Source organism: Neopsephotus bourkii, unplaced genomic scaffold (assembly GCF_033783945.1).
Source record: "Neopsephotus bourkii isolate Nb327-2 ecotype Australia unplaced genomic scaffold, CSIRO-AGI_Nbou_v1 NB_668, whole genome shotgun sequence".
Classification (NCBI taxonomy): domain Eukaryota; kingdom Metazoa; phylum Chordata; class Aves; order Psittaciformes; family Psittacidae; genus Neopsephotus; species Neopsephotus bourkii.
In genome coordinates this window covers 2021262-2048309 of record NW_026901167.1, presented here as the reverse complement: position 1 = coordinate 2048309, position 27048 = coordinate 2021262, and the positions used below count along the sequence as shown (strand labels likewise).

The following is a 27048-nucleotide window of genomic DNA, read 5'->3' as shown; positions in this document are numbered from 1 at the left end:
ATGCTTGGAGCACCCTCACTGCCCAGTCCCCAGGGTTCAGATGAGCCTCACCCTGTTCTCATTCACTCTCCATGCCTGGGGATGAGATGCCACTTCTGGTGCCGGAGGCTTTGAGGACACCAGGAGAGCCGGTCTGCAGTGTGTGCATTGCTCTTACACCCTTCCCTGGGTGTCTACACCAGGCTGATGCCAGGGACAAGATGCTGACCTGTACCTTTGGTTTGATCTCACACCCCTCTCCTGGAGAGCAAACCTTGAACTACTCGATTCACATTTGCAAACTAACTCATGTACAAGCAAATACAGATTGTTGCCAAGAGAAACCTATTGAATTTTCCCTCTTGTTCATGCCCTGCCAGGCACAAACAGATTCGTGTTCAATGGAGCCAGAATGCAGTCCCATCCAGGCATCTCCCTCTAGTGCCCCATCTCCTGAGCTCCAGACTTACTTTATTTCTTCTCAAGCAACCAGAAGAGAACTTCTGGTGCAGAGTTTTCACTATGAGTAGCTTTGTTATGGGTAGCCTGAGTTCCACAAGGTGGAATAAGCAACAAGCACCCCTGCCAACCAGCTTCCTGCCCCAGAAGGGATGGTTATTCTCTATCACTATTAATCAAAATGAGGTAAAAGCAGATAATTCACTGTGAAAGAGTCTCTGGCTGGTGGGAACACTGCAGGTATGGAAGGAGCTGGGTGCAGGTGCGTTGATGGTGCCTAGTACAGCTTCAAAGCTTATACTTCAATGGAATATGAATGCATGTTCAACTTCTTTATTTCACCTCCCTGAGAGCCACTGATGATGCTGCTTGCAGTGTGCCTCGTCTGTGTGTGTATGTCCTGGATTTTCACCAGTGTGGATGAAGGAGCAAACCGGCCCTGTTCTCTGTGGCTTCCTATAGCAGGCTAGGCTGCAGGCATCCAGGTCCCCAGATCACTGCTCGGCGCACTGCTGTGCACATCGCTGTGGGACCAGGGGTTCCTCTGCTCTTGCTAAGCCCCAGCACTGCTTTTCAGTATTCCCACTCTCCTGGCATGGGGAATTATGTTTTCCTTCAGTCAGTTTCAGTCTTTTAAAGAACCCATAATCCATTTTCTTCTTTTAGGCCACGGCATTATCTTCAGTACAAGACATTTCTACATCTAAATTCCATTGCAGCCGCAGGGTCACACTGACTCCAGCTACTAACGCCAGCATTGCTTAACGGCTCCAGTGCAAACAGAGATCCAGGCACAGACTTCAGAGCTGGCTGCAATAATGGAGTCACCTTTTCACTGGAGATGTGATGAATGGCTTAGGCGTGGTAGGCAGGAAAATGAAACCTGTCACTGGAAGACAGATGAGGGCAGCATTTCCCTGCAATGTCAGGACACGCTTGTTCCCTCTCTCTGAATAGGTTTCCACCTTACCTTGGCTGTTAGTGTCTAAACTCCTTCCAGAGGAGCCTTGCCAAATGTTCTTGTTCTTCCCATGAAATCTGGGGGTCACGCTGCTTGGGGTATGCGGGAAGTATGGAAAAACAGAGGCAGTTTTTGCAACTCAGAACTCGTTTATATGGCAGAGGTTTCTCCCCTTTTCTAACGAATCCTTTGGCATCACTCGAGTTTTGTGGGGTTTTTTGTTTGGTTGGTTTGTTGTTGGTTTTTAATTACTGTGTACAGTGAGTGGTGTATTTGCTGTTTCCTTGTGTTTTAAAGGGAGGAATGGCCATAGTAGCCAGTGGAGAACTGTGTGGATGAAATGAAGGTGCGCGGAACCAGGCAAAGGTCCTGCTACTGTGTTTTTCTGTGTCGATGCTGTTGCCTCTTTCTCTGTTGACATCTTCCTTGTGTCATGATGGTATTTAATTGCCAGAACAGCCTGGGAGTCTCCAGCTGATACAGTTGGTCCTTGAAGTCTTTCCCTAAAGAGCCAGCTCTGGCCTTTGCACATATTGGACTTGATGATCTTAAAGGTCTTTTCCAACCTAATTGATTCTCTGATTCTATATTACCAGTGTATGCAGATCCACTGTTATCCTTGGGATGCTTAATGTTGTGTTCACACACCTTAGCCAGAGGGGACCTATAGTATTCCCACAGCCAGGGTTGCTCTGTAAGACCACGCCAGCAGTGGGTAAACCCCTTTTCTCATCTCACTGCAGTGCAATGGATGAGTTCATATCTTACCTGTTTGATTTCCAGCTAAGAGCTGGATTCTCTGGTCCTGCTTAGCATGCGGCAACACCAAGCCGCACTCCTCCTGCTCGTCCAGAGCACTAGGATTCATTAGCCTGCATTTATCAGCTCTTGCTAGGGAAATAGTGAATAATGAGGCCTGGTTCAGGTAATGAAATGATCTCCCTCTCACATCTAATTACACTGCTGCTTATTATTTCCTTGGTGTGTAATTTTGCTTCCCTGGAAACTTGTTTTCTAAACACTAATGACTGCAGTTATGGCCTAAAGCTGAACCTGCCCAGCAGCACTGCAGGAGCCTGGTGAGCTCTTCGTGGTACCATCATTAGCTAATGGATGGATGGAGACAGCCCTTGCCCCTTTGCTGGAAGTTACAAGGAACAACACCAGGAAAGGTGCAGCCCTTGGCATCCATTATGAGCAGCTTATCTCCTTCAGGTATCAGTGCTGTGACTCTGCCAAGCTAATTGCCCTTCTTCTCTGGCATTGAGTTTCTCAGAGAGATATCTACTATGATTCCTCTTCATTTGTAGTTTGCTGGCCAAAAAAAAGACACATTCCTCTCATTTCTTCCTTGATTCCCTTTCTTCTTCAGTACCTTTCCTGAGTAACCAGAATGGTGCAGCCTATTCCAGATGCCTTATATGAGAATACTGAATTTTCTATCTACTGGAATGACTTTCCTTGCACATCTTAGAATTCCATCTGCTTTTTCCATGGCAACCTGCATTTGGTAGCCTGGAGTTATCCTGAGTGAAGGAAATGTGGCCAGAAATGAGCTTTTGGGACCCTTCCCATCCAAACCAGTTCATGATTGTCAAGACAGGAGGCACCTGGCTCTGTTATGGACTCCTGTGGTGTGCGTTGCTGGGACAAATTGGCCCCATAGTAGTGCCTCTCCCTGTGTTGCTCAGGGTACATTTGCTCCTGTATTGATTGCACACATATGCAGACAGTCACCAAAAGGGGAAATCTGACCACACAGTGCAGGGGCTGCAAACCATCCCAGGAGGCTTATTGGCCTGATTGATGGTACATGGCTTCTCCCCAGGAGCTGAGCAGAATGTAAGTCATCCTCGTATGAAAACAAGTGTGGGGAAAAGCCATTTCTGCGGAGAATCGTTCAGTCTTTTCAAATTAGGTTTCTTTTTTTTTTACCTAAACTATTGACTAATGGGCTGAAAAATTCCTAAATGTGCCTGGTTTTGCAGACAATGCCATTTTTCTCAGGAAAGAAAATCATTAAGTGACAAGTGAATGAGTGTGTCCTTGTCAGTGTGGTTCTCAGGCTCAGCTGGGGAAACAGATGTGGAAAAGGTTTAAATTGAATGGTTTTCCAAGCTCTGAGTCAAAATGTAAATTGTTAGGATTTGTTTTCCTTTCAGGGCTTTGCACATCTTTGCTCTATGCTCCAATTGTGCATTACTGCAGAAGTCAGTGGCCTGGTAGCTTATCAATGCGCTCATTTCCCAAGCTGTATTTCATCCCAACAGCCTGGACGCCTTGGAGGGGTTCTCCTGGGTCCTGGGAGCTTTGTTGCTTGCATCTGGCTGCTCCTCCATGGTGAAGCTGGACTTGGGCAGCCAGCCTGCACTTCAGCCCATTGGTAGGCATGTGATGGGTCACCCTATGGTGGATGAGAGATGCCATTTCATTGCCTCTCTAGGATCATCCCAAACTCTGGGAAAGGTCCTAGGGGGCTTTACCAGAGCAATGACTTAGCTTTTGTTTTGCTGCCATGAGCTTTGTGCTTCTGTCACAGCTGCTGTAAACCCTGCCCTTTCTATCCAGGGCAAGTCAGACCCATCCCAAGTCCCCCTGTAGTCTTTGCATGCAGAGATTTGCAGCTCCACATGCAGCTCAAGCTTCACTGAATTTGGCTCCTGTTAAGACAATTTGTAACTGCATTCCCAACAAATATTCTATTGCATCTTAGCTAAAAACCTGGAGTCAAGGGGATGAAGCGAGTGTGGTTTATGGGTCTTCTTGGCTACAGCAGTGTTGCAGTGACCCTTGTTTGCAGGCATTTCCATTACCATCAGGAGAGGTAGGAGTGGGTTGTGTAATCTTATGAAAAATAGCCAGGAGATGTAAAGAGATGTGCATGAACCTTGGGCTTCTGGAGCAAGAAAGTCTTTCATTCCTGTGGCTGTTGGGAGCAGTTCAGGAAGAGCTGATGATGATCAGAACTGAGGTACTGGGAAGGACAGTATAAAGCCAGTCAGAAATCAAAACACAATGGATTTTATACTGCGGCCTTTTGGTTCCAGTTCTGCAAAGGGCTTTGTATGCATCCAGGGAGGGGAGGGTGACTGGTTGCTAGTCCTGGTGTCAGAGTCAGCTGCAGGAGTGGAGTCCGAGGTGGCAGAAGGGGTGTGAAGATGCTGCAGAGGTGGGATGCAGCCCTGTGAGGTTTTGTGTTTTCCATCCTCAGTGTTGGTACCAGTGTGCAGCAAGGGTTAGAGCCATGCACTGCTCTCAGACAGCAAACAGAGAGGTCAGAGCCTGCACCACCACCCCCACAGCCACAGGGACCATCCTCAGCTCTCCCTGAGCTAGGCTGCTCCTTCGTAACTCCCAATCCTTCAGATCTGCGTTCTCCCCTTGCAGCGAGGGTCAGAGGGGGGGTCAGCCTGGGGATGTCTGCACTGCCCAGTCTATGTGAGCTGCTCTCTGTGCTGTCCAGGGCCTGCTGAGGAGCTGGGGTGCTGCTCTCCTCCTGGCAGGAGGCTGTGGCAGGAGGGTAAGGTGGTGCTTCAAGCCTCGATTTCTGCATCTCTGAACAAGTTGATGGTGCTCTACAATAAATTCCCTGCCTATGAGCTTAATGGTTATGAAATCACGGATGCATTCTGCTAATGAGTCGCTGGTGGGTATCAAGTGATGGCTGGTGAGGGGGGTGAATGGATGAGGCTTATGTTTTGTAACCTGGGCCAGGGGGGATATGCATGTACTGGGCTAGGCATAAAACACCTCTAAGGAGGACTAAGGCCATCAGGTTGCACACAAGGCTACCCTGGTCCAAGAGTGTTCTGCATCTCTCTGCTGTTCAGGAAGGGATTCAAGATGCCCTGGGCCAGAGAGAGATCCACAGTATTCAAGGGAAGGCTTGATCTCCTAATGCAACGATGCATACAGCTTTTTATTAGCTTTCATGTGCTGCAGTAAAACTCACCCCGGCATTAAGCATTCATGGTGCTGAGAAGCATCTAAAATTCAGGAACAAGTTACTGCCTCTGTGGTTTCAGGAGGGCTTCTGTGTCTTTGCACTTCTAAATGCTGACATAATAAACCCTGAAGTGCTTTCTTTCCTCATGCAGATGTGAATAGTTCAGCTGTCAGCTGGTGTGTCTTCTATAAGAAACGATTGGCAACCCTCAGGTGGATAAGGGCTGGAGGCCTGAAAATCCCTTTAAATCCGGAACCAGACACAACGTATAGACAGTCACTTTTACAATAAGCATTTTGGAGAGTGCCTGTCGAAGTGCAAATGCTGGAGCCCCTGTGGGGTTGGGTTCCTGCAAGAGCAATGTGAGCATTGCAGCAGCTCGCCCCATCCATCGCTCCCCAGCCCCTTCTGCCCACCCTGCCCACCATGTATTTCCTCTGTGGGTTCTTGATCTGGAAATGGATCTACTTTGCTTTACCAAATGGCAAGGGAATTAAGGTAAATACATTATGTTATGTCTGGATGCATTGTGGAGCTTCCATGGATGAGGAAAACCCGTGTTTATCATTGCTGGGAGTTTCTTCTTTCCCCAGTATCAATAACTCCATGTTCTCAGAAAATACGAACTATCTCTATGAATGGTAGAGTTTTAGCTTCGGGCCAGGAGCCTGGTACCTGGAGCTGCATCTGTCTCACATCCTTCATCCTCTCAGCCCTTAAGGAATATCCTTGCCAACATCCCAAGCTCCGTGCCCTTGCAGTTCTCCCCCTTGCTCTTAGACACGCTTTGATTCTCTGCAGTATTGCATTTGATAGTGTAACTAAACAGTCCTGAATATTTCCCTTTTGGCAACTGTGTCTTCCCTTTCAAATGGAACTTATTTCCCTGTTGTAAATCAGCTTGAGAGCCTTGTACGTCTGAGGAGAGGCTCCAAACGAAGCCAGTATTCTGCATTTCCATTTCTTGACCCAAAGGGTAGAATTGTGTGCAAAATGCAGGAGAAATGTCACAGAGATAAAACCACATTGGGTTGGGTTCCTCCTCAGCTTAGAGCACCGATGTTATGGGAAGCATCCGGACTTTGTGGACACTGAATTCAAAGAGAGTAAATACCTTATGGGTACCGCTACATGTCAGTGGTGATGTTACTGACACTGCAACACCACCTGAGGGGGTTGGTACAGTTTCTTAGTTTCAAACCTGAAATATAGCTGAAACACGTTTCTTTGCTGGGGCAGTGTGCAGTCTGGGGGCGGGATGAACTTCCCATGGGTACTGAAAGCAAACTTGGGCTTTAGTTTCCCTCCACCAAACCACATTTATTGAGGTTGGGGGAATGCCCCTGCTCTGCAGACATACCATTTAACACTGATGTGCTGAGAGAGCTGGGCTGGGGCAGCCTGGAGAAGAGGAGGCTCCTGAAGGGGAGACCTGAGAGCAGCTCCAGTGCCTAAAGGGGCTGCAGGAAACCTGGAGAGGGGCTTGGGACAAGGGATGTAGGGACAGGGCAAGGGGAATGGCTTGAACCTGCCAGAGGGGAGACTGAGCTGAGCTCTTAGGCAGAAGCTCTTCCCTGTGAGGGTGCTGAGGCGCTGGCACAGGGTGCCCAGAGAAGCTGTGGCTGCCCCATCCCTGGCAGTGCTCAAGGCCAGGTTGGACACAGGGGCTTGGAGCAAGCTGCTCCAGTGGAAGGGGTCCCTGCCCGTGGCAGGGGTTGGAGCTGGAGGAGCTTTGAGGTCCCTTTAACCCCAACCAGGCTGGGCTCTGTGATGTGATTCCATGAGCTCCCACAGTGTAACCGGTCCTGGTAACAGCAGCAAGCGCTGGAACTGCCCCTGCCGCTGCCGAGGGGCTGAGCCGAGCCCCGCCCGCTCGCTCCGGAGGCGCGGCCCGGTCCGGTCCCGCTGGTGCCAGTTCAGCCTCGTCACGGTGACGCGGGCGGAGGCTGCCGGCAGCGGGGCTGGCCGCGCCGCTGCTCCCTGCTGACAGGAAGGGGAAGTGGGGCGGCCATAACTGCCGGCAGCGGCCTCCCGTGCTGCGGCCGCCGGGCTGCGTGCTCCGGGCCGGAGGGCAGGCGCTGGGCCGCAGGGGGGATGCTGCGGGTGCTGGGGGGGATGCTGGGGCGCAGCCGCGGGCTGTGGCGGGGGGCTCGGCCCGGCCTGCACCCCAGCAGAGCCAGCGGCGGCAGAGCCAAGGGCGCTGAGGACGGGGCCCTGCAGACGGCTGAGCCAGGTGGGTGGGGAGGGCTCGGGCGCTGGGTCCCGCTGCACCGCGGGGAGAGAGGGCACTGCCGGGCAGGGGGAGTGAGTGAGGCTGGTGCTGCCCTGGGGCTGGTGCTGCCCTGGGGCTGGGGCTGCCGCTGCCGTGCGGGTCAGAAACACTGCCGAGCCCTGGAACGGACCGGGAGCTCAGCAGCGCAGTGCACAGGGATGGGCTGAGTGCTCGGTCCTCCTTCCACGGCACCAAATACAAGCGGCACTTCCATATTGTAGTATTGAGCTTATCTGTAACACGGAGCTGCTGCGAGGGCTGGAGCAGCTGAGAGAGCTGGGCTGGGGCAGCCTGGAGAAGAGAAGGCTCCTGAAGGGGAGACCTGAGAGCAGCTCCAGTGCCTAAAGGGGCTGCAGGGAACCTGGAGAGGGGCTTGGGACAAGGGATGTAGGGACAGGGCAAGGGGAATGGCTTGAACCTGCCCAAGGGGAGACTGAGCTGAGCTCTTAGGCAGAAGCTCTTCCCTGTGAGGGTGCTGAGGCGCTGGCACAGGGTGCCCAGAGAAGCTGTGGCTGCCCCATCCCTGGCAGTGCTCAAGGCCGCTGCTGGCTGCAGGCCGAGTTCAGCCCCTTGCTGATGCTCCAGATGCAGCTCTCAGCCTCACTGGCATCCTCTGGAAGAGAAGCACAAGAAGCAGGAAACTAAATGTACCTGGGGTCCGGGTGCCAGGATTTACCCCCGGGGTTTCTCAGCCCTTCACAAGCCCTGGCACGCATGAGCAGGCCAGGGGCTAAGGAGCCTAATGTAATTCCATGGGCACTGTAAGGAAGAGGTGCTCCTTCTGCTCTGTTCTGTAGCAGCAGTGATTTCCTTTCAGCCCAGCACCAACAGCAGCCAGGGAGTGCAGGACACTGAGCCTGGGCCATCTTTGTGTCCCTGCACGCCCTGGTCTCCCGTGGGCATTCCTAAACACCAGTCCCACATATGCAAGCACTGTGAGCAGGCATCCTGGTTGCACCAGCCTGCGTGTGTGAGCGGTCCCAGGTCCCCTGCGATGGCCACTGTACAGGGGTGCAATGCAGTAGCCAGGATTTCAGCTAGCCATTGCTGTTTTTCAGGGTCACCCTACCACTGCCCTTGTCGTGGCCTGTCATTGGGTTTGTTTCCACCAAGAGGAGCCAGAGTCCCTTTCTCATTCTGCTCAGGGTGACAGCATGCTAATGGCATCACTGTAGTAGTCTGGTGGGGTGTAATGTATCATCATTAGAGTGCAGTACTGTGGTACCCAGCTTGCATGAGAACTACTGCCAGCCTCCCACCAGGCTGTGCTTTAACAGACCTCATCTCTCCATCAGTGCTTGCAGGAGGAGATGCTGTCGAGGAGTTGTTAATGCTGCTGGCAGGTTGCTTAGCTCACTAGTTGGGCCATTTAAAAGCAAGATGTTTGCAGGGTAAGAGCAATGCCGCGGCCTTGGGTGGCTTCAGCCCCGCATCCCTTCCCCCTTCATCAGGAAGGTTAGAAGAGAGTTTTAGTTTAAAACCTACCTAAACTGAAAAAACAACAAAAGCACAAAATGAAATAAGCTGCAAGTGTAAGAAAGCCTCTCACCCCTGCTGCTGGCTCCTTCTGATAGGAGAAAGCACATTTGGCTCTCAGGGAATAGAGGAGTGCTGTTCTGAGCTCACACTCCTTTTCGTGCTGAATGACAGCTTTTTTTCTCCTCTCTTTAAGCTCAGCTCACTGTTTTCTCCTATAAAATGTCCTGCAGGTTACAAGACTTTCCAACGTGACAGAAAGCCTACAAACTTTGATAAAAAGGTGTTAGTGTGGGCAGGACGCTTTAAAAGGGAGGAGGACATCCCCAAGCACATATCGTAAGTAGACCTGTCTGAATGATGCTTTTGGATGTGAATGTACAGGTTGAGCTCCCAGTCAGCATTGCCCAGAGTGATGCTCGTGTGGTGGGGTTCGCCCTCCTCTGTGCTGATGGGCCCTGCTGCTGATGAACCTGAATTGTTGGGGAGCATAAACTTCTTGTCATGCCCGGTGAAGGAAACTGTATCAGATGCAATACATTTCACACTAAGCTGGAGCATCTTTTGCAAGAAAAGTGGCTTTATATCTAATATGCAGTTTGTTGAGCAGGATTCGTTATTCCTGTTGTTACTAATGACTGTTGGGAGTAGCAATACCCTGCCTGTGTGGGAGGGTGACTAAATCTTTCCCCTATAAGCTAATTTTTTGAATCCTCCTCTAAGAACTTGCAGAAAGAGGAGGCTGAAACACATTGTACATTAATAAGCACTTGCTGGAAGACTTGAGGATTCATTACTCAGCTCCCTATGGTCTCATGTCACACATGCTGCTGCAGGATGGAAACTCTGCTCTGTCCTCCACAGGTCTGAGCTTCTCGAAGCAGCAAGGAGCAACGTCAGGATAAAGGTTTGCTACATCATGATCGCACTGACTGTGCTGGGCTGTTTGGCCATGGTCATCACAGGCAAAGAAGTGAGTATTGTTTCTCAGTGAACCAGCCCACTTAATGTATGGTCTACGTATGCTCTCTATGTAAATAAGTATGTGGGAAACACAACTGGTTAATGTGCTGGTTAATGTGTTCCTTCTGACCCACTTGGCCATGAACCTGTGCAGAACAGTGCTCTCTATCATGGTATCTCAGCAAGAGGCTGCTGCAGAGGTTGTGGAGTACCTTAGACAGTGTCAATAGTGCCTGGTCTTGTCCTGCATCTGGGGACCAGGAGGCTCCCTTGGGCCTGCCTGCCTAGCCTGTGCCACTATGGCCACCAACAGCTGTGGCATTCAATTCTTCCCATCCCAGTGGTGGGCAGTGAGGGTCTGCAGCCTGATTTGCATGCCCCAGTGTACCTGTAAACAGTTATCAGCATGATTTTCCTGAGAATCAGAGCTGCAAATGGTGAAAAATTGGTAAACCAAGCAAACACATCAACTTCCGTCACTACAACATACCTAAAGGGACAGTGGGGTGTGAAAGCCGGTGGTGCAAATGTGGGGAAACTCAGTGGTGGGGAATGTGTGTGTTCAATGATTTTCACCATTTCCTTTCAAGGCTGCTAAAAAGGATCAAACTCTGGTGCGGATGAACATAGAAAAGAAAGCCAAATGGAGAGCTGAGGTGGAGAAAGAGCAGGAGGCAGCTGTTGGGAAGGCACAATGATGGGCAACAGATTTAATTTGGCAGCAGAAGATAAGTGGTTTGCACACATGGTGTATGTACCTGTCTTCATTTAACCCTTCGAAGCCTTTTCACTGAAACTCTTTCAGGGCAAAGACTTCACTGCTCAAAACCTGCTCCATACCAACTGGGAAACTCCTATGGAAACTCCAGGAGCTGCTTTCTGTGGCCTCTGGTCATTGGCCCTGAGTTCAGCCAAAGCACAGACATCTCTTCTAAAGTGGGAAGTGTGGAAAGGACGAATGCAGGGCTCCTCAGCTTGGGGTCAGCTTTTTGTGGTACCACTGATGCTCAGCATGGCCTTGGTGCTGTCACCTCACAGCCAGGAAGGATGCAGCCCTACATTGGAGAGCATCCCGTTTTCTGCAGTGCCTCTAGGACAGACAGCCTTGGCCAAAAGAGACTGAGGGCATGGGGAAGAAGAATCTGCAATATGTTTTCAAACCACCAACAGGTCCATCATCTCTACCTTTGAGCCTGCTGCCATCACTATCCTGTCTCCCTTCCCAGCCCTCTGTGGGATCCCGTGGCTGAGGGAGCCCATGCCTGGTACATGAGCCCAGCCTGGAGGTGCACTTTGTCCTTTGAACCTCACTGGTTTTGCTTTATCATCTTCTGCTTCCAGTTGTTGCCATGAAAGTTACCTAGCACTTGTTTTGTTGTGACTTTAGTTAGGAGTAATTGTTAATACATGGTTTACTGAAACTGGTTCTTTTTAATCTTCATAGTTCATTAATTCATAATAAAACAGCTGTCCAGTTACGTCTGAAACAAAGGCATCTCTTCACAGCTTCTTTTAAAGTGTCACCAAACTCTCTGGGATGGTGTTTAACAGATGGGAAATGCTAATGAAGTATTGCAAGTTACGTCTTCATTAAGTGATTAAACTTCAAGACAGGCTTTAGTTCATGCTTCTGGGTGCTGACAGTCTGGGCCCCCCTGTAGTACCTCAAGACCTGTAAGACAGGCTGGTGGAGCTGGGTGTGCTGCATGGGACATGGCATGACAGAACCCAGCTGTCTCACCCCAGCTGCCATAGGAGATGGCCAGTCCTGTACCCAGCCTCAGCCTTTTTGCAGCATCCTGAGCATCATGCCAGGGCTTGGCCTTGGCAAGATTTATTACTCAGAGAAATTGCACTCATGCTTCTTGGGAGGCTGGAAGCTCCTGCTCAGGTTTCTGAGGTTTATTGTGTTAAAAATCAGGTCCACTTACTGCTGGTGTGTCATGACATGGAACAGGCTGCTGGCAAGGACAGGATGGGGCATCAGCAGGTGGTCAGCAACTCTTGGGCTCTGGGTCTCCCTCTCCTGTTATCACTGGGCAGCTTTGTCTCCTGTGCTTTTAGGAGCACTTTCTCCACGTTGCACCCCCATTAAGGATGAGGAGCATGTGAGGGGGAACGCTACCTCTATCACAGCTCAGGGTGTGCAGTCTTTGTTTCCAACTCACAGCCCCGTGCAGTACAATGCACCAAAAGGTATGTCTGCTCCCTGTAGTATTCCTCACGAAGCACAACTCAGGGAAGTGAAAATAATGGTCTAAGACAAGTGCAGAGTGAACAAGTCTCTGCTGGGAAGGCACTTCTGGCTGCACAGGTAACGTGGGCTTTTTCATTTTACATGACCTGGTTTTCTTGGTTAGTGCAATAAGCCTCAAGAGCTACCTCAAAGTTAGTGTTCATTTGGGGACAAAGTGAACCAGCCCTGGCCAGCCTCTTAGATTTATATGTAGTTTTTTCATTCTTAAAGGGCCTGAGCAGCCTGGTCCAGTGGAAGGTATCCCTGCCCATGGCAGGGGCTTGGAACTGGATGAGCTTAAGGTTCCTTACAACCTAAACCAGTCTTATTGTATGATTCTATGGCTTTCACGTGCCTTTTCTAAGAAGGCATGTATAACAGTTAAAGGAACCCATTTCACACATCCATGTTCTGAGCTTCTCTGACTTAAGCAGGGAAGGAGAAGACCATAACCCTATTTAAAGAACAAATCAACTGTGACTTGTTCCACTCTCTGCTGTGTACTTCCCTCTGCCTGGGAAGAGACAAAAAGCCTGCTTCAGGTGTGAGCTGGGCTCCAGCCCTCTCTAACAGCCCGGGGCTCTGTTGACTCAAGCAAAAAGGTGCTGCATCACACACTGTCATGAAGGAAAAGTGAATTCCTCCTCTGGGAACCACTGGTGATGGGCCACTTCTGAGCAATCAGATGACCCAGTGGTTTTGGGCTCTCACAAAGAGCTCTGACTGGTACGGAGGGAATAATCCTGTAACAGTCCTGGCTGCATCATTACTCATTGAATATCATAACATTCCTCAGAAAATCAATCAAGCGAATCACTGGCTAGCACTCGGGCAGCGGTGGGCTGCTGGTGTAGCACAGCCTTGGTTGGAGCTGTACCCTGTTGTACTGGAGGTGCCGGCACAGGACATTGCACTGCTGATGCCTCTCCAGCGCTGGGACTTACCACTGCTTGTTAAAATCAGCTTCCATCTGGGTTTACAAAGTCCTTTAACCCTTCTCTTGAAAAGCTTCTAATTATCAGGGCTTCCTGAGTGTATAATTGCTAATCCTCACCACCTGTGTTGTGTTTGCTTTGATTTCCCCTCCCATCTATATACTATTACAGTGTCACACCTGACCCACAGGTCATTTCAAAAAGGGGCTGGGGGTTGTTATTAGGTAGGAGTGACTCTTTCCTTTTTAACAACATGCCCTATATTTTCTTAGCTTGCTCCTGAGCATGATGAGAGGGGCTGGTTCCTTCCTGGGGCAGGGAATGGTGCTGGGGAATGTGCTGTTTTGCTGTGATGCTTAGGGAAGCCAAGGGTGAGTCCTTTCAACTCATATTTCATTTACTACTCTGTACCAGGAGGAAAGAATGCTTCTTCGCCTGCAGGATTTTTGCCATTTTAATGAACTTATATGTGCTGGTGGCTGGTGCCATAGAGATTTGCATTATAATAACAGTTATTAAGGAAGATTTTCCCTGGTAGCTGGAGTTGATCTAATTCTGTTTCCATTAAAGTCAGTGCTGCAGTTCCTCCTGGCTGTGGATTAAGGTTATCATCCATCACTTCTTGAAGTTCCAGGGATTCTCAGAGCTTTGGCTGCCCCAGGGAGCTGGGCTGCTGTGGGGCAGAGCTGCGTGTACTGTGCTTGCCAAGGTGATAAGATCAAGGTCTTGTGGAAAGCTCTGCACTGTGAACATCCCAGTGCCTCCAAGGACATGTGTGACACTGGAAAGCCTGAGCTCAGGAGATCTCGGTCCCTTCCTTACTCTTTTTACCTCTGGTTGTGACCTGCTCAGGGGCTTTTTAGTGGTTGATTTCTTTCCATCTATTGACTACGTGCAGCACTTCTGAGATGCAGCGAGGCTGATGTGATCCTGCACTTGCAAAGGGCTTTTCCCCTGGATGCAGGCAAAATCTTGCCAAAAGAAAGATCTCTTTTTAAAGACTGCTCTGTTCTTTCAGTGTTTAATCTCTCACCAAGCTGGAAAACTGCTGCTTGTTTTGAGGCTGTAAGCACCCAGTTTCATCTCCCAGGCATTGGATGTTGTCTTCAGTCTGGAGTATAAAATATCTGATCTCAGCTTTTTCCTGTGTGTAAGTAGTCATCCCTCAGCTCTTGTTGGCAGTTGAATTCCTGCTATGTTTAAACACCTGTAGTTCCTAACCATTGCTTGGTGGGTATGACTGGCTTACTGGCCAGTTAAGTGATTGACACTATCATGAATTTATTCTTGTATCAAGTGATTTCCTACATTAGTAACCTCTTTGTAAGAAATCCAAATTGATTTTTTGTTTGCTTTAGGATAGAATCATTAATCTGGTACCTTTGCAGAAGGAAAGGACGTAAAAGCTTCCTCGACTTCACTGCCTACCCTGGGAAACTCAACAGCACGGTGGTTAAGCATCAGAAACTTGCTCTCCTCTGTCTGCACCCTGTGGGAGCAGCATGGCCAGCCAGCCACAGATCTGCTTTTGCTCCTGGGATTGCCAAGGGACAGTTCAAAGGAACTTCAAGGTTAAAGGTGTCCTCTGGGTGAGATGCACTTATGGTCTGGATCTCCAAAGGGCCCTGCTCCCTCTTACCACAAAGATCTTTCCAGCTTGGAGCAGCCTTGTGCTTTCTCATATGCTCAAGAGCATCACATTGAATAAGTGCTGGTGGCTGCTGGCCTGCGGGTGCCTGGGGTCCTTGTGCCCATCATCCTTTCAGAAAGGGCTTAAGCATCACTCTCCTACGTGGGTTTGGACAAAGTCATTCTAGCCTAGCAGCGAAGCAAGGCCAGTGTTCAGTAATGTGAATTAATTAATGGATTACATTAATGCAGTGAGGTAGCATTAAAGCAATTTTCCATGGTTAAATAGTTTGATGATCATTAGTGCTGTATGATTTAATGTAGAACCTCTATGACAGTGATAGTGACGCTGTCCTGTCACAGTGACAGTTTGGGAACAGGTAGCCCCTGAAGGGCCCTGAAAGGACCTGACCATTTACTTTCTTTGCTCTATAAAGGATCCCAACACAAACCCCAAGGCTACATTAGTGTAGCTGTCTCCCTACCTTGTCTGTGCATGAGACAGCTTTCCACATGAACACCTAAAGCTGGGATCTGACTTTTCCCTCACTGTGCTCCTCTATTTGGGCAGAGGCTGCTGTTTGCTGGGTGTGTGAAGGCTCCTGTGGAGAGGAAGTCAGTCTGGGACAGGGTTTCATAGCAAAGAGTTGGGCTTACTCATGGCTTACGTGTGCTCTGCAGCATGAGCAGAGTTATTGGAAGCTGCTTGGTGAGATTAGGCCATTGAATTGAGGTATTTCCATGCTGGTCTGTAATATATTTCTCCCAGATGATGTATGGTCCTTAGACTTTTTCCTAAATGAAACGGAAACCAGAATAGCCCAATGAATTAGTCATGTGCTAATCACAGTCATTCCCAATGGTTCATGTTAGTTTCTACAGAAGGTATGAATGCAAACCCCACTCATGTGGTGTGCTCTGCATGGTGCCATCACCATGCACTGCTGGCTTCCCTGTAGATATCTTAACATAAGCATTGTCCTGCAACAGATTGCTAACAGCAGGGCTATAATCTTTACTAAGGACATCCGTTAGGGCTGTCAAGATGTTATTAGAGCAATGCTGTGCCAGGGGGATGGAACAATATCCAGAATGGTTTCAGGCTGCACTAAGGGGCTGGAGCAGACCTTGAAAGGCAGTCAAATATCACAGCGTTTCAGTGCTCTGAGCCCCATGAGAGAGCAATCTCACTTGACAAACAAAGCTTAATGCAAAGCAAAAATACAACCATTGCATGTTGCTATCTCCCTTTGTTTCCTTTCCCTTCTCCTGAGAGCCCTTGTGCAGGCGGCCCAGGGGATGCTGAGCTGGCACCTGCTGGGGTGGCAGGAGCCCAAGGAAGGGGCTGTGGAGTGACTCCCTTAGGGGTAGTCCTGGATGTCCCGGGAAGAACAAGGACAGCGCGCTCAGCAGAGCTGCTTGAGCATGAATGTTTGATTTGCTTCAAGTAGCCAGAGAGGAACTAATAATGATTACAAGACAAACTCCTGGCAGGAGTGTGCCTGCGCAGGAGCTCCAGTCACCCATCTCCACATCCACACGCATCCCTTCCCGCACACCGAGCTACGCACCAGCCTTCAAATTAGCTGCAATATCCCGCGGGTTTTTTCCTTTACACATATATTTGCATAAAGGGAAGTAAAATCTCTGCAGCCTACCTTTATCTCCAAAGTAGGCTTCCCTTGAGACACAGTGCAAGAGCGTGGCTGTCTCGTCTGGAGGAGGAGTGATGCAAATTCTGCTTTCAGCCCTGTGGAAAGAAGCTGGAAGTTTTGCACAGGGAAGAGGCAGCCAAGAATCTGCTTGAACTACTGCTGGGGGATCAATTTCTGCCTTCAGCAGCTCCTGAAGCACACCACAAAGCAGCCAGTGCCGCGTTGTCCCTTTCAGAGGTGGGGAAGTCTGCATCCCTGAGAGCAGGGCTGCCCTGAGAGAGGGCAAGAGAAAGCGTGGGCTGGCACAGGCATCACCACTTTATGGCCTTTTGCTTTTAGAGCTGAGCACTTAGGATGACAGAGATTTAAGGACTGAGGTTTGGAGTGCTGGAAAGGAACCCCCATCACCCAGGGGCCTGGAAATGCAGCGGAGCTCTGCCTAAGACTCCACTTGTTGGCCAGTCCCTGCGAGTGTCACTGGTGAGTGATGATATGTAATACAGGAAAGAGCCCAAATATGGCACGAGAGAAAGGAGGGCTTTGCCCCACTCTCCATCTGACTCCCTCCTCCCTGTTAACAATGTCTTTATCAACAAGGAAAAGTGATTTGAGTCACTTCTCCCCCTCAGCCAGGGCTCATGACCTGGGAATGAAGGCAGGCTCCCATCTGCGCTTCCCAGCCCTCTCATGGGGGCTTGGCTGGGATCTGGATGCTCTCACACAGCAGTTGGTGCAAGCTCAGCACTTCCCAGCTAATGTGCTCCCTTGCTGCTCTGTATGCAGGCATACTTCTATAAACAGCACTAAAACCATCCACTTAACCAATAAAACAGGCATAGGAGCTCTGACATCCAGGCAGCAGAGCTGAGACAGCGGCTCTTTTGGATCTAATGCTCTGCGTAGGCTGAGCAGTTGTGAGTCTAACTATAGCTATTACCCTCCATGCTCCCACCCGCTGTCTCGCTGCCCTCACCACGCTGTGGCTGCGTCAATGCTGCCTTTCAGCCCTCGATGAGGGTTCCCGACTCCACAGCACCGATCCCCCTGGATGCTTTGTGACTGGGGCAGCTTGGGTGCTCAGCAGCTTTGCAGTGTTTGGATGGGTGTCACTGTTATTCACTGAGATTGTGCATGAGGTGAGCTCTGTCTGCACCCCTGCAAACCCAGTTCAAGCCAAAGAAGCATCTGCCTGTTTTTTATGCTTACCAGATGCCATGACCTGCACTGGGGAGTTCCCCACACTTCTGAACGGTTGATTGAAGGTGCAATTTATTTCCTGTCAGGTGTCTGTGTGCTTTAGTGTGCTGAGGACAGCCCTGCTTGCTCAGAGCCAGCATCCCTGGTGCAGCGAGTTCCCTGCCTGGGTGAGCTGCTCTGCACCGCATCTCCTCATCCACGTCCTCACCAAACGTGCTGCTGCCCTCACCCCTTGGATGATTATTGGGCTTTTGAGCTTTCACTGCTCATGCAATGTGTGCAGTTCTTATCATAGAATCCCAGGCTGGTTTGTGTTGGAAAGGGCCTTAAAGCTCACCCAGTTCCAGCCCCTGCCATGGGCAGGGACACCTTCCACTAGAGCAGCTTGCTCCACGCCATCTGCCTGTATTTTCAGCTATGAATCAAAGCAGACATGGCTGAGTCCTTGCTTCTATGGGGGTTATGGATGGAGGTGTATGTGTTTATTTCTTTTTAAATTACTGGATGCAATAAAGTTCTAATTTTTAATGGTTGAATCATGCGTTTTGAAAGGCAGATTTTTGCTCTTCCTTTGCCACTGATATAACATCATTATGTTGTTTGTAGGAATTATGGTTTTTATCTTCCTGTCAACAAAATATGCATGCAAATAGACTTGGATTATTTATAGAGCAACATCAAATTAAACTGCTTGTATAATGACTTAAAACTGGTTATCGCCATCCTGCATAATATCTGTTTAAACACACCACTTGCAACAAGCTTTCCTAATCAAAGGAGGAAACAAAAACACAATGTCACTAATTTGATGCATGCCATAATGTGCTGTTCAGCTCAGCATCGCAGCCCTGTGCAGTGCAGGAGAGGGATGCTGGGTTTACCCATAGGCACTTCATATGAACATGGTAGGGGCAGCGCTTCTCAGGTTTTACATCTCTGGTTTGAGTCTGTGAGGAAGCACGGGGTCTCCCATCAGTTACTAAACACAAGCCTAAAAGGCAGCTCCTTGACTTGGGTAGACCCTCCATTTGCTGCCATCTTGATCAGGTTTTTTTCTCGTCTCACATAAATTCTCTCTGCTTCTTGCTGTTGTTTTTCAACCAGGAAATGTCAATGCAAAACAAGTCCCTAAGAGGCACTAAAGGAATCAAGAATGAAGAGCACAGGAGTTCAAGCCAGCTCCACCCAGACAGCTGCCCGAAGGAAGAAGTCAGCAGGAATAGCAGGAGGTGGATTTTTAACTTGCTTCTAGCTTTTGCAAGGAATGGTCTTAGGAATGTGAGATAACAGATAGTTAATCCAACCGAGTTTGAGTCCCAGGAGATTTATTGCTAGTCTTCCAAGAGGGAAAAGCCCGATGCCCACCTTACTGGTGCTGCTTGTGTAATGCTCCGTGCGAGGCAGCAGCTCTGGCATGCAGCACCACTGCTCGTGTGGGAAACTCTGCCCCACATCCATTAAACCAGGTTTTGCCACAGAGCTGGCAGCAGGTCTGGGCAGGCTCCATGTCCTCCTGGAGCAAGGACGTGCTCCCAGGCTGGTAAACATCAGCACTGTCTGTGCTTCACTGAGCACATCTGGGTACAGATGCTCCAGCCCTGGCACAGGGGAGAATGAAAGACAGCAAAACCCACACCCCAGCCTTCATTTTGGGGATCCCGTGTAGGATAAGGGAGGCTTGGAAGGCTTTGGTGGGTGGATGGCAGGACTTGGGAAGGAGCCAAGACATTCGAAGCAAAGGGAGAAACAGAACACAGGGAACTGAAGCAGTGGAGAGTACATGATTCCATGATCTCTCCACAAGCACAGCACAGGGAGGATTTACCCCAGCTTTGACAAGGGCAGAGAGTGAAATGCAAGGACGTTGCCTCTATAGAGCACTCTTCACCTGAAACCACAGCCCAAAGAGGCTTTGATGTGCTCTCCCCATCGCAGGATTTCCTGATGTTTGTCACCACCAGGCCACACGGTACCTTGCTGCGCCTGCAGCTTAGCAGTGCAGATCCTGTTGGCTCAGGTTCTTCGTGTCAGATGTAGACTTGGTTTTGAGTAGAAAGGACAATTTGACATCAGAGAGAACTGTAGCTTCGAGTCTGGTGTGCAAAGAGCTGAGGGACTGCAGAAGGACAGGATCCTGTGAAATAACACTCATCTGCTTTAATTGCCATGCAGCTGCGTTATGCCTTGCCTCATTATGATACCATTAGGTGCATTAATACATTCTGACATTAAACTGTGGATTGATCTTGGGGTGCTGTGGAGACCATGCTGGCTTTCCAGAGTGCCTGGAAATGGTTTGTGTCTTGATGTGAAAAATGATGAAAGGGATAAGAGTCTATTAGACAGGAGTCCTGTGTGGTGCTGTGAAATCCGGTTTCTCCTGGTTTAATAGAGAGATTTGACATGGAGCATGGTATGATAGAAGGATTCCATAGCCAGGATAAGTCAGGATAGAGCAGCAGAAAGACAAAAGATATATGAAATGAAAAGCTGCAAGTTCAAGTGGCTTCAGGATTTTAATGGAAGATCTTTGATTCGTAGAGTCCGAAGTCTAGAAGTGAAGGGTGTGGGTATCACTAATCTCAGCAGTTGGCTGTTCTCCTGCATCCCTCCATCTAACATTAACACTGAAAACTGGTCTCTCCCAGTAACTGCGTGCACCAGACACGTTCCCTGTGTTGTTCCTATTGGCATGTCCTTGCTGGCTGGATTTTAGCCAGTGGAGCAGTCAGCTTTGCCTAGGACAGGGTAGGCCTGGAAATCAGGGGAAGCTCAGCTCTGCCCGGGAGTTACGGAGGTTAACTCAAGAGGCTGAAGTCTCACCCAGCAATGAACTATTCCTTTCCAGTGTGCTGATTTGGAAAGGGAGGGCAGATCGCTTGCACCCTTTTTTGTGTATCTCTAACTTTCAGGTAGAGAAAGGTGAGCTTGAAATCAGCCTGATTGCCACCGTGGGGGATTAGGGACAGCCCCTTGACTCCTTGACTTGAAGATGTTTTGTTCCTGGCTCTGCTGTATGATCAGCAGTGACTGAGCTTTAAGAGTACCTGTGAGTGGGTTTTAGCTCTCTTGACTTAGCCAAGGGAAGCCAACAATGCCTGAGCCTGTGTTTTTATTACCACAGCATGAGAAGCGTGCAGCAGTGATTGGTGGCTCAGATGAGATGGATCTGGTGTTTGATGGAGTCCGTGAATTGTTCCTCGCTGCTGTGCACAAAGCAGCTCTCTCCTCATGCTGAGGACACTGCCTGCACCCTCACTTCATCCCTGGTCCCACTACCCAGAAGCACCTCATTAGCTGTGGTTTAGGAATGTAACTAAACCTCAACTTCATACTGTGACTCTAATGATGTCCTTTAAAGTGTGAGCAAAAGCTCCTTTACTGGGAAGAGTTTTCCCTTGTGCTCTGCACCAGCTCAGAGCATCATTCCTCCTTTACAGCTGTGAACCCTAATTCAGGTGCCTTCAGCATATTATTTACACCACTGAGCACTGTTCAGTTTTGGGGAGAGGGCAGAAAATAAATCCCTTCCCCTCATAATCTTTGCTCCATTTCATCTTTAAAAATCTACATGGCCAGGTGGGATCAAGGCAAGGATATTTCTAACATCTTTTCCTCTATTAAGCAGAATCAAAGCTGCAGAACTCCACAGGGCTGGCTGCTGATTGAAGTGCAATCACTTGTAATCCCTGCAGCCTGTGGGTGATTGGCTTCTGGAAGCCAACGGCCAAAGCTGACCACAGCACAGGGTGAAAGCCCCTCATGGAGATGAGAACCAGGTGGGTTTGGCCCTCTGGCTCAGGAAGATAAGCAGGAAAATACAAGCAGCAGCTGAAGGATTAAGGGAGGAGCTGCAAGGAACCAGTTAATATGAGCCTGGGGCACAGAGAGAAGTAATGGTTGATGCTGGTGGGCAGGAGCTGGAGCACCTAGGAGGGGACTGGGGCTGGAAAGGTAAGTGAGAAACAAGGGTGAAAAGAGATATGCACAACAGGATCCCCTGTCCTGGGGAGGTGGAGGGATCAACTCTTTCTAATGTTATTTGTTCTGTGTGGATCAGCAGCTGCCTGAGGTGCTGCTGTGTTCGCTCTATGCTTTTGGTTTCCGGATGCGCTTGAAGCACCCTTGATTCAGGGAAGGGGACTTTTCCTTGAAGCAAAACTCCACAGCCCCAAAATCACTGCCTTTCCCTTTACATTGATTCGGGGGGGTGGGGGGGGCAAGTTTCTGCTTCTGGGCCCCATTTTCTCCAGCTCTGAGCCAGGCAGGGGCTTGATGTGCTTGAGCCCCATAGCCCTTGGTCCTGGGAGATGGGCAGGGACCTGGAGCCTCTCTAGGGAAGGCAGTGTCCAGTCTTGTGGTAGTGAAGTGAATGGGTTTGGTGCTGGAGGGCAGCCTCCTTCAGAGGAGAATTAGCTGCTATTAGAACTCAGCTTCGACTCAGTTCTTTTAGTTACACTGGGATAATTTCAATTAGCTCCACACATCTGATGCTATCGCGCCTGCTTTGCTTAGGCAGCATTTGCCCTGGGTTGTATTTTTGCTCATGTGCTGGAGTTTGCCATGAATTAAGGTCTCGCCCGGTTTCGAGGTGCTTTGCATTCATGCTCCGAGTCTCATGGTTTATCAGATTGTTCAGCATATTGAAACAACTTATTTGAAGCAGCTTCTTTTTGATTAAACCCCATCTGTGGTGTGGAGGCTGGGTTCATTTCTCTGCCTCTCCTATTGAGCCAGTGTCAACCCTCTGCCTGTGCAGCCTCTCAGATGGTTGCAAATGTTCTTCTAAGTTCCTGTGCCCACCTACTGCTCTGGTTCTACCTTAGCAGCTGCATACCTCTTGTGTTACACATCTGATGGAGCTTATGTGCAGGCAACACCTCTTCATTTGGAGGAGAAAATGTGCTTTGGGAAGACCAAAGGTTAACTGATCTGGTTGAAGATGTCCTTGCTCATTGCAGGGGGTTGGACCAGATGAGCTTTGAAGGTCCCTTCCCACCCAAACCATTCTGTGATTCTTTAAGTAGAGTAAATGAGCTCTGTGGCCTTAGGTGGCAGTCACTTGTTCCCCTGGGGTAGGACATGGTTAAGAGCTTCACTTATAAGGCTTTGGGGTTGTCTTGTGCCAGTGATGAGAGGATGTAGCCTCCTCTTGGAGCAGCCCTGTGGGTCTGTTCTCTGTTCAGGAATGGGGCTGCAACACTCCCCTGCGTTGTGCTAAGCTTAAAAGGGAACCTAAAACCAACAACCAAACAACCATGTTTTGTGTCCCTTCCCTGCACCCTCTGCAGCTCTGGGGTGGCTGAGTCCCCTCCCTTTGTCTTCTTTCCTTTATTTCTCCCATTTCCAGGCTGATGTGCGATGCTCTCCTATTTCTTTCCTATTTCCTTATTTCTCACCATGCATTAGCTGTATAATTACATGATTCCAGCCTCTGCCGTTCCTTCCTGCTCTGAGGGGCCTGTTGGTACCCAGATGGCTGTGACTTCACTCCCCAGAAGGCTGCTGTACACAGCATCTGCTCTGATCTTCCCCCAGGGACAGGAGCAATGCCTGTGTCAGGCTGGAGACCTCTGCTCTCTTGTACTTATCCTCGGTTGGTTTTAGCCTAAGCAGCGTGGCAGGTGGTTGGATGCATCAGATGTGACGGTGTCATCTGAAGGATTGTCTCTGGTCAATAGCAAAGTAAACTTGAGGTTGTCTTGCAATAATTAAAACCAGCTCAGCCAATCGATACGGCTCCTGCTCGGGTTCAGGCTTTCTCTTTAATTAAACTTGCTTCAGTGACCTTTTCTTCCTTGGCTTGCATCAATAACGGCACCCGTTTGCATACGTAAATGCAGGGGGAAGGATGCACTCAAGCCAGCTGCATGGGAAATCTTGCTTGAACAGTTGGAGGAGGAAAAGGCTGATTTGAGGAAGGTTCCTGATGCATTTTCAAGAGGAAGGCAGACTCAGCTGGGAGAAGCCAGTCCAGCCCCTTCATGGGATGGGGAAGGGTGCTGGCAATGAGTGGCATGAATTCTGGTACTGTGAATCCTCTGGTGATGCTCATCTGTTACGGAATCATCAGGGATCCCCATTTGCTGCAAGTCTTGCTCTAGCTATCCAGACAGACCCCATAGGATTAAAGCTGAGCAGGTCCATATCCAAAACCACAGAGCAGTCTCAGTACCACATGGAAGGTGGTCTCCCAGGTTAGCAGCCTGCTCTGATGTGTCCCTTCTGATGCCTCTGGGACCTGCCTGCATTTCCAGATGGTGAATTTGCCATTTGTTAGTTCTTTGCCCTGTGTGACACTGGATCAATGGGAATCCCTGTGCTATTACTATAGCAAAGTTGTGTGTTAAGTGCTTCCATGGTGGGAAGCTGAGTAATACAGATGACATTTAGTCTGGCTCGGGATTTGCAGGCTGTCTTGGTGCATGCCATCCAGAGATCTCTTGGCATCATAGAGATGTACTGATTCAGCTGTCTTACTTCCTCTCCCCCAGTAAACACAGGGTAATCTTTCTGTAATGCACAGATAGAGAATGTCTAATGGAAATAGGTCTGCTTTGTGGGAGCCAGTCCCCAAACCCCAGCCCTGCATCACGACCCAGTGATAGGATGTGAGAACTCTGAGGGTCATAGTACCTCAGCCTGGTTTGTGTTGAAGGGTCCTTGAAGCTCCTCCAGCTCCAACCCCTGCCACAGGCAGGGACCCCTTCCACTGGAGCAGCTTGCTCCAAGCCCCTGTGTCCAACCTGGCCTTGAGCACTGCCAGGGATGGGGCAGCCACAGCTTCTCTGGGCACCCTGTGCCAGCGCCTCAGCACCCTCACAGGGAAGAGCTTCTGCCTAAGAGCTCAGCTCAGTCTCCCCTCGGGCAGGTTCAAGCCATTCCCCTTGCCCTGTCCCTACATCCCTTGTCCCAAGCCCCTCTCCAGGTTTCCTGCAGCCCCTTTAGGCACTGGCGAGCTTCTCTTCACCCAGCACCCCCAAGTCCTCCTCCGGGCTGCTTTTGCCTCCATAGGTAGCGAGTCCCTGTGTTGCACTGACGATTACAGTGTGGGCACAAGCTGAAAACTGCACTGATTTAGCTCGGTTGAACATGAAACAAGGTAGATGGATGCTGGCTACTCTGAAAGCAAAAAGGAGCCTCACTTTTGCATCCCTCTGGGCTGGGCTCCGCTCTGCTGTTCAGTTGCCCTTGTAAATACCACACAGAGAAGCTGCTGTTTTGGGGAAGAGCCATGGGCTTGTCCTGCAGCTCCTCTGTGATGATCGTAGGGTGGGCAAACCATAATCCACCAGAGCGGTTCTGCTTCATCTCCTGCTCTTCTGAATCCATGCATGTTCAGCCCTGCAGCTGAGCACAGGGGATGCCTGCACAGCCTTGCACTGCCCAAGGGTGCCACTGGGGATCACAACCTTTTGGGGTGTCTAGGAGGGGATGAAACACAAGATTCAGGCCATGGCCCTGTGGGATGAACAGGTATTGACCCCTGCAAGGGAATAATCACTGTTTGCATGAAATGGCCTCCATTCAATGTGTGCTACACAGGGGTTGGTAAAGGCTGTGATTGCAGCCAGAAAAATTGTGCACTTGTTACCTGGGTCTCTTTTCATTCTTTACTTCCCCTTTCTGACACCAAAATTAAAGCAGAGTAGGATGGGTTTTGTGATTGAATAGGAAAGCTGTAATTAACTCTTCCATCATGATTGCTTTTTATACCTGAGATCACTCGAGGTAAAGCAAAGTTCCATCTGTTCTAGGGTGGGCTGCGTGTTATTGAACGTAGGTACATTTTCCTATAGAAAGTGCTAATTTAACTGAAAGTTCCTGCAGCCACAGGCCTGATTCTAAGCAGGCGGCTTCTACGTATGCAGACACGTACACATGTATATATATATCTGCATATGCCAAATCATTATGCAACTTCACATCAGTAGTTTGGTACTTAATTACAGGGGTTTTTTGGCTTTGTTTTGGGTCCCGACCTCTTTGAACTCTGGAGCACCCCCAGAAGTATATTTGGTGCAGTACCATTTCTACTAATTACAGCCTTAACCACCTTGCTCTGTGCTCCTACCGGGGTAAATGCCCCCTGCCTGGGAGAGCCCAGAGTCTTGCAGTGAAGGCTGCTTGGCTTGATTAAAGCACGCAAAGCAAACAAACAGAGACGATGAAAGAGATGAAATGAAGAATCCCATCTGAGGAGCCCCTCCGCTCCCACAATGGGGGGGACTCGCTCAGTCTGTGGTTACTTTCTGAAGGCAGCAGCTTCATCATCCTTCATGACCCCTGCCGCTCTTGTGGATGCGGCTTTCAGCTGCTCCCTTGGAAGAGAAAACAAGGGAAAGAAAGAAACCACCAAACAATTGCTCACCTCCAAACCACAGCAGAGCTCCCCTGCTTGGCTCAGGGCTGTGTTTCACCAGGCTGCAGTGTAGCCGTGCACCATATCCTAGGCATAACCCATCCCATCCCACTCCCCTCGCCTGTATGGACCAGAGGAAAGGTGTTATAGAAATACCCATGGGTGAACAGGGCCTGGTCAGAGCCATTGCAGCAGAGTCCTGTCAGGAAGTGCCTGTAGGTGATTTTGTCAATGACTATTCATGGGGAAGAGCCTGTTTTGCTGAAGTAACTTTTGCAAAGCTTCCCTCCCACTGGTGCTGAAGGTCCCTGGGGCACTGAGGGTCACAGCCTCCGACCTCATGAGCTCTGGTCCTCATTGCTGTAGAAGGAGACCTGAAACCCTGCCAGTCATGGGAGGGAGGGGTCAGAGTCCTAGTTCTCTCCCCCCTCTGTTTGCATCCAGTTTAATCCCAGGTGTTCTGGTACCTGACTTAAGATGTGGGAGCTGAAAAATCAGGTGACTGCAACCCTGAGACTTCAGCCAGGGCTTTCCTGCCTCCTGAGCACAGCTGCCAGCTCCTGAACCTGCCAACTGGATTGTGCAGCCTTTAAAAGATGCTTTTTGATTATAAGCGTTACAGATTTCCTCTTCCCAGAAAGCAGGGTGAACAGTAGAGCTGATCTGCAGCTGGGGATGCCCTGGCCAAGGTCAAAATGTAAAACACTTGTGTATTCTCTTTGGGTGGGTTATATCTCCCTTGGAGCACTGACTTAGGTTTAGGTTGGCCAGTGCTCCAGGCCATGTAAAACCAGCCCTGGTCTCGTTGGGGCGGCTGGTCCCTGCTGCAATGACCTGTCAGTCAGCAGCAGTGCTCCAGAGGCAGGCTCAGCTGAGATGATGGGCATACAAAGAGATGCAAAGCCTGAAGATGGGCAGTGTGATTCCCAGTCACGCCATCTGAGCTGTGTCTGCCTCGGCTGCCCTTCCTGGCAGTCG

General features: G+C 49.7%; 1 protein-coding gene and 1 long non-coding RNA gene across 2 annotated transcripts; both read left to right on the top strand.

Annotated features, from left to right (window-relative positions):
- The first annotated feature begins 7373 nt into the window (after positions 1-7373).
- LOC133212167 (protein FAM162B-like) lies at positions 7374-11547 on the top strand. The gene is made up of 4 exons (XM_061353243.1): positions 7374-7578; positions 9327-9432; positions 9958-10066; positions 10647-11547. The coding sequence occupies exons 1-4, from the start codon at positions 7440-7442 to the stop codon at positions 10752-10754; spliced, it is 462 nt and encodes a 153-aa protein (XP_061209227.1). The 5' UTR covers positions 7374-7439; the 3' UTR covers positions 10755-11547.
- LOC133212168 (uncharacterized) lies at positions 7896-9124 on the top strand. Its single transcript, XR_009725415.1, has 2 exons — positions 7896-8264; positions 8928-9124. It is a non-coding gene; the product is annotated as an uncharacterized LOC133212168 (long non-coding RNA).
- Positions 11548-27048: the final 15501 nt, after the last annotated feature.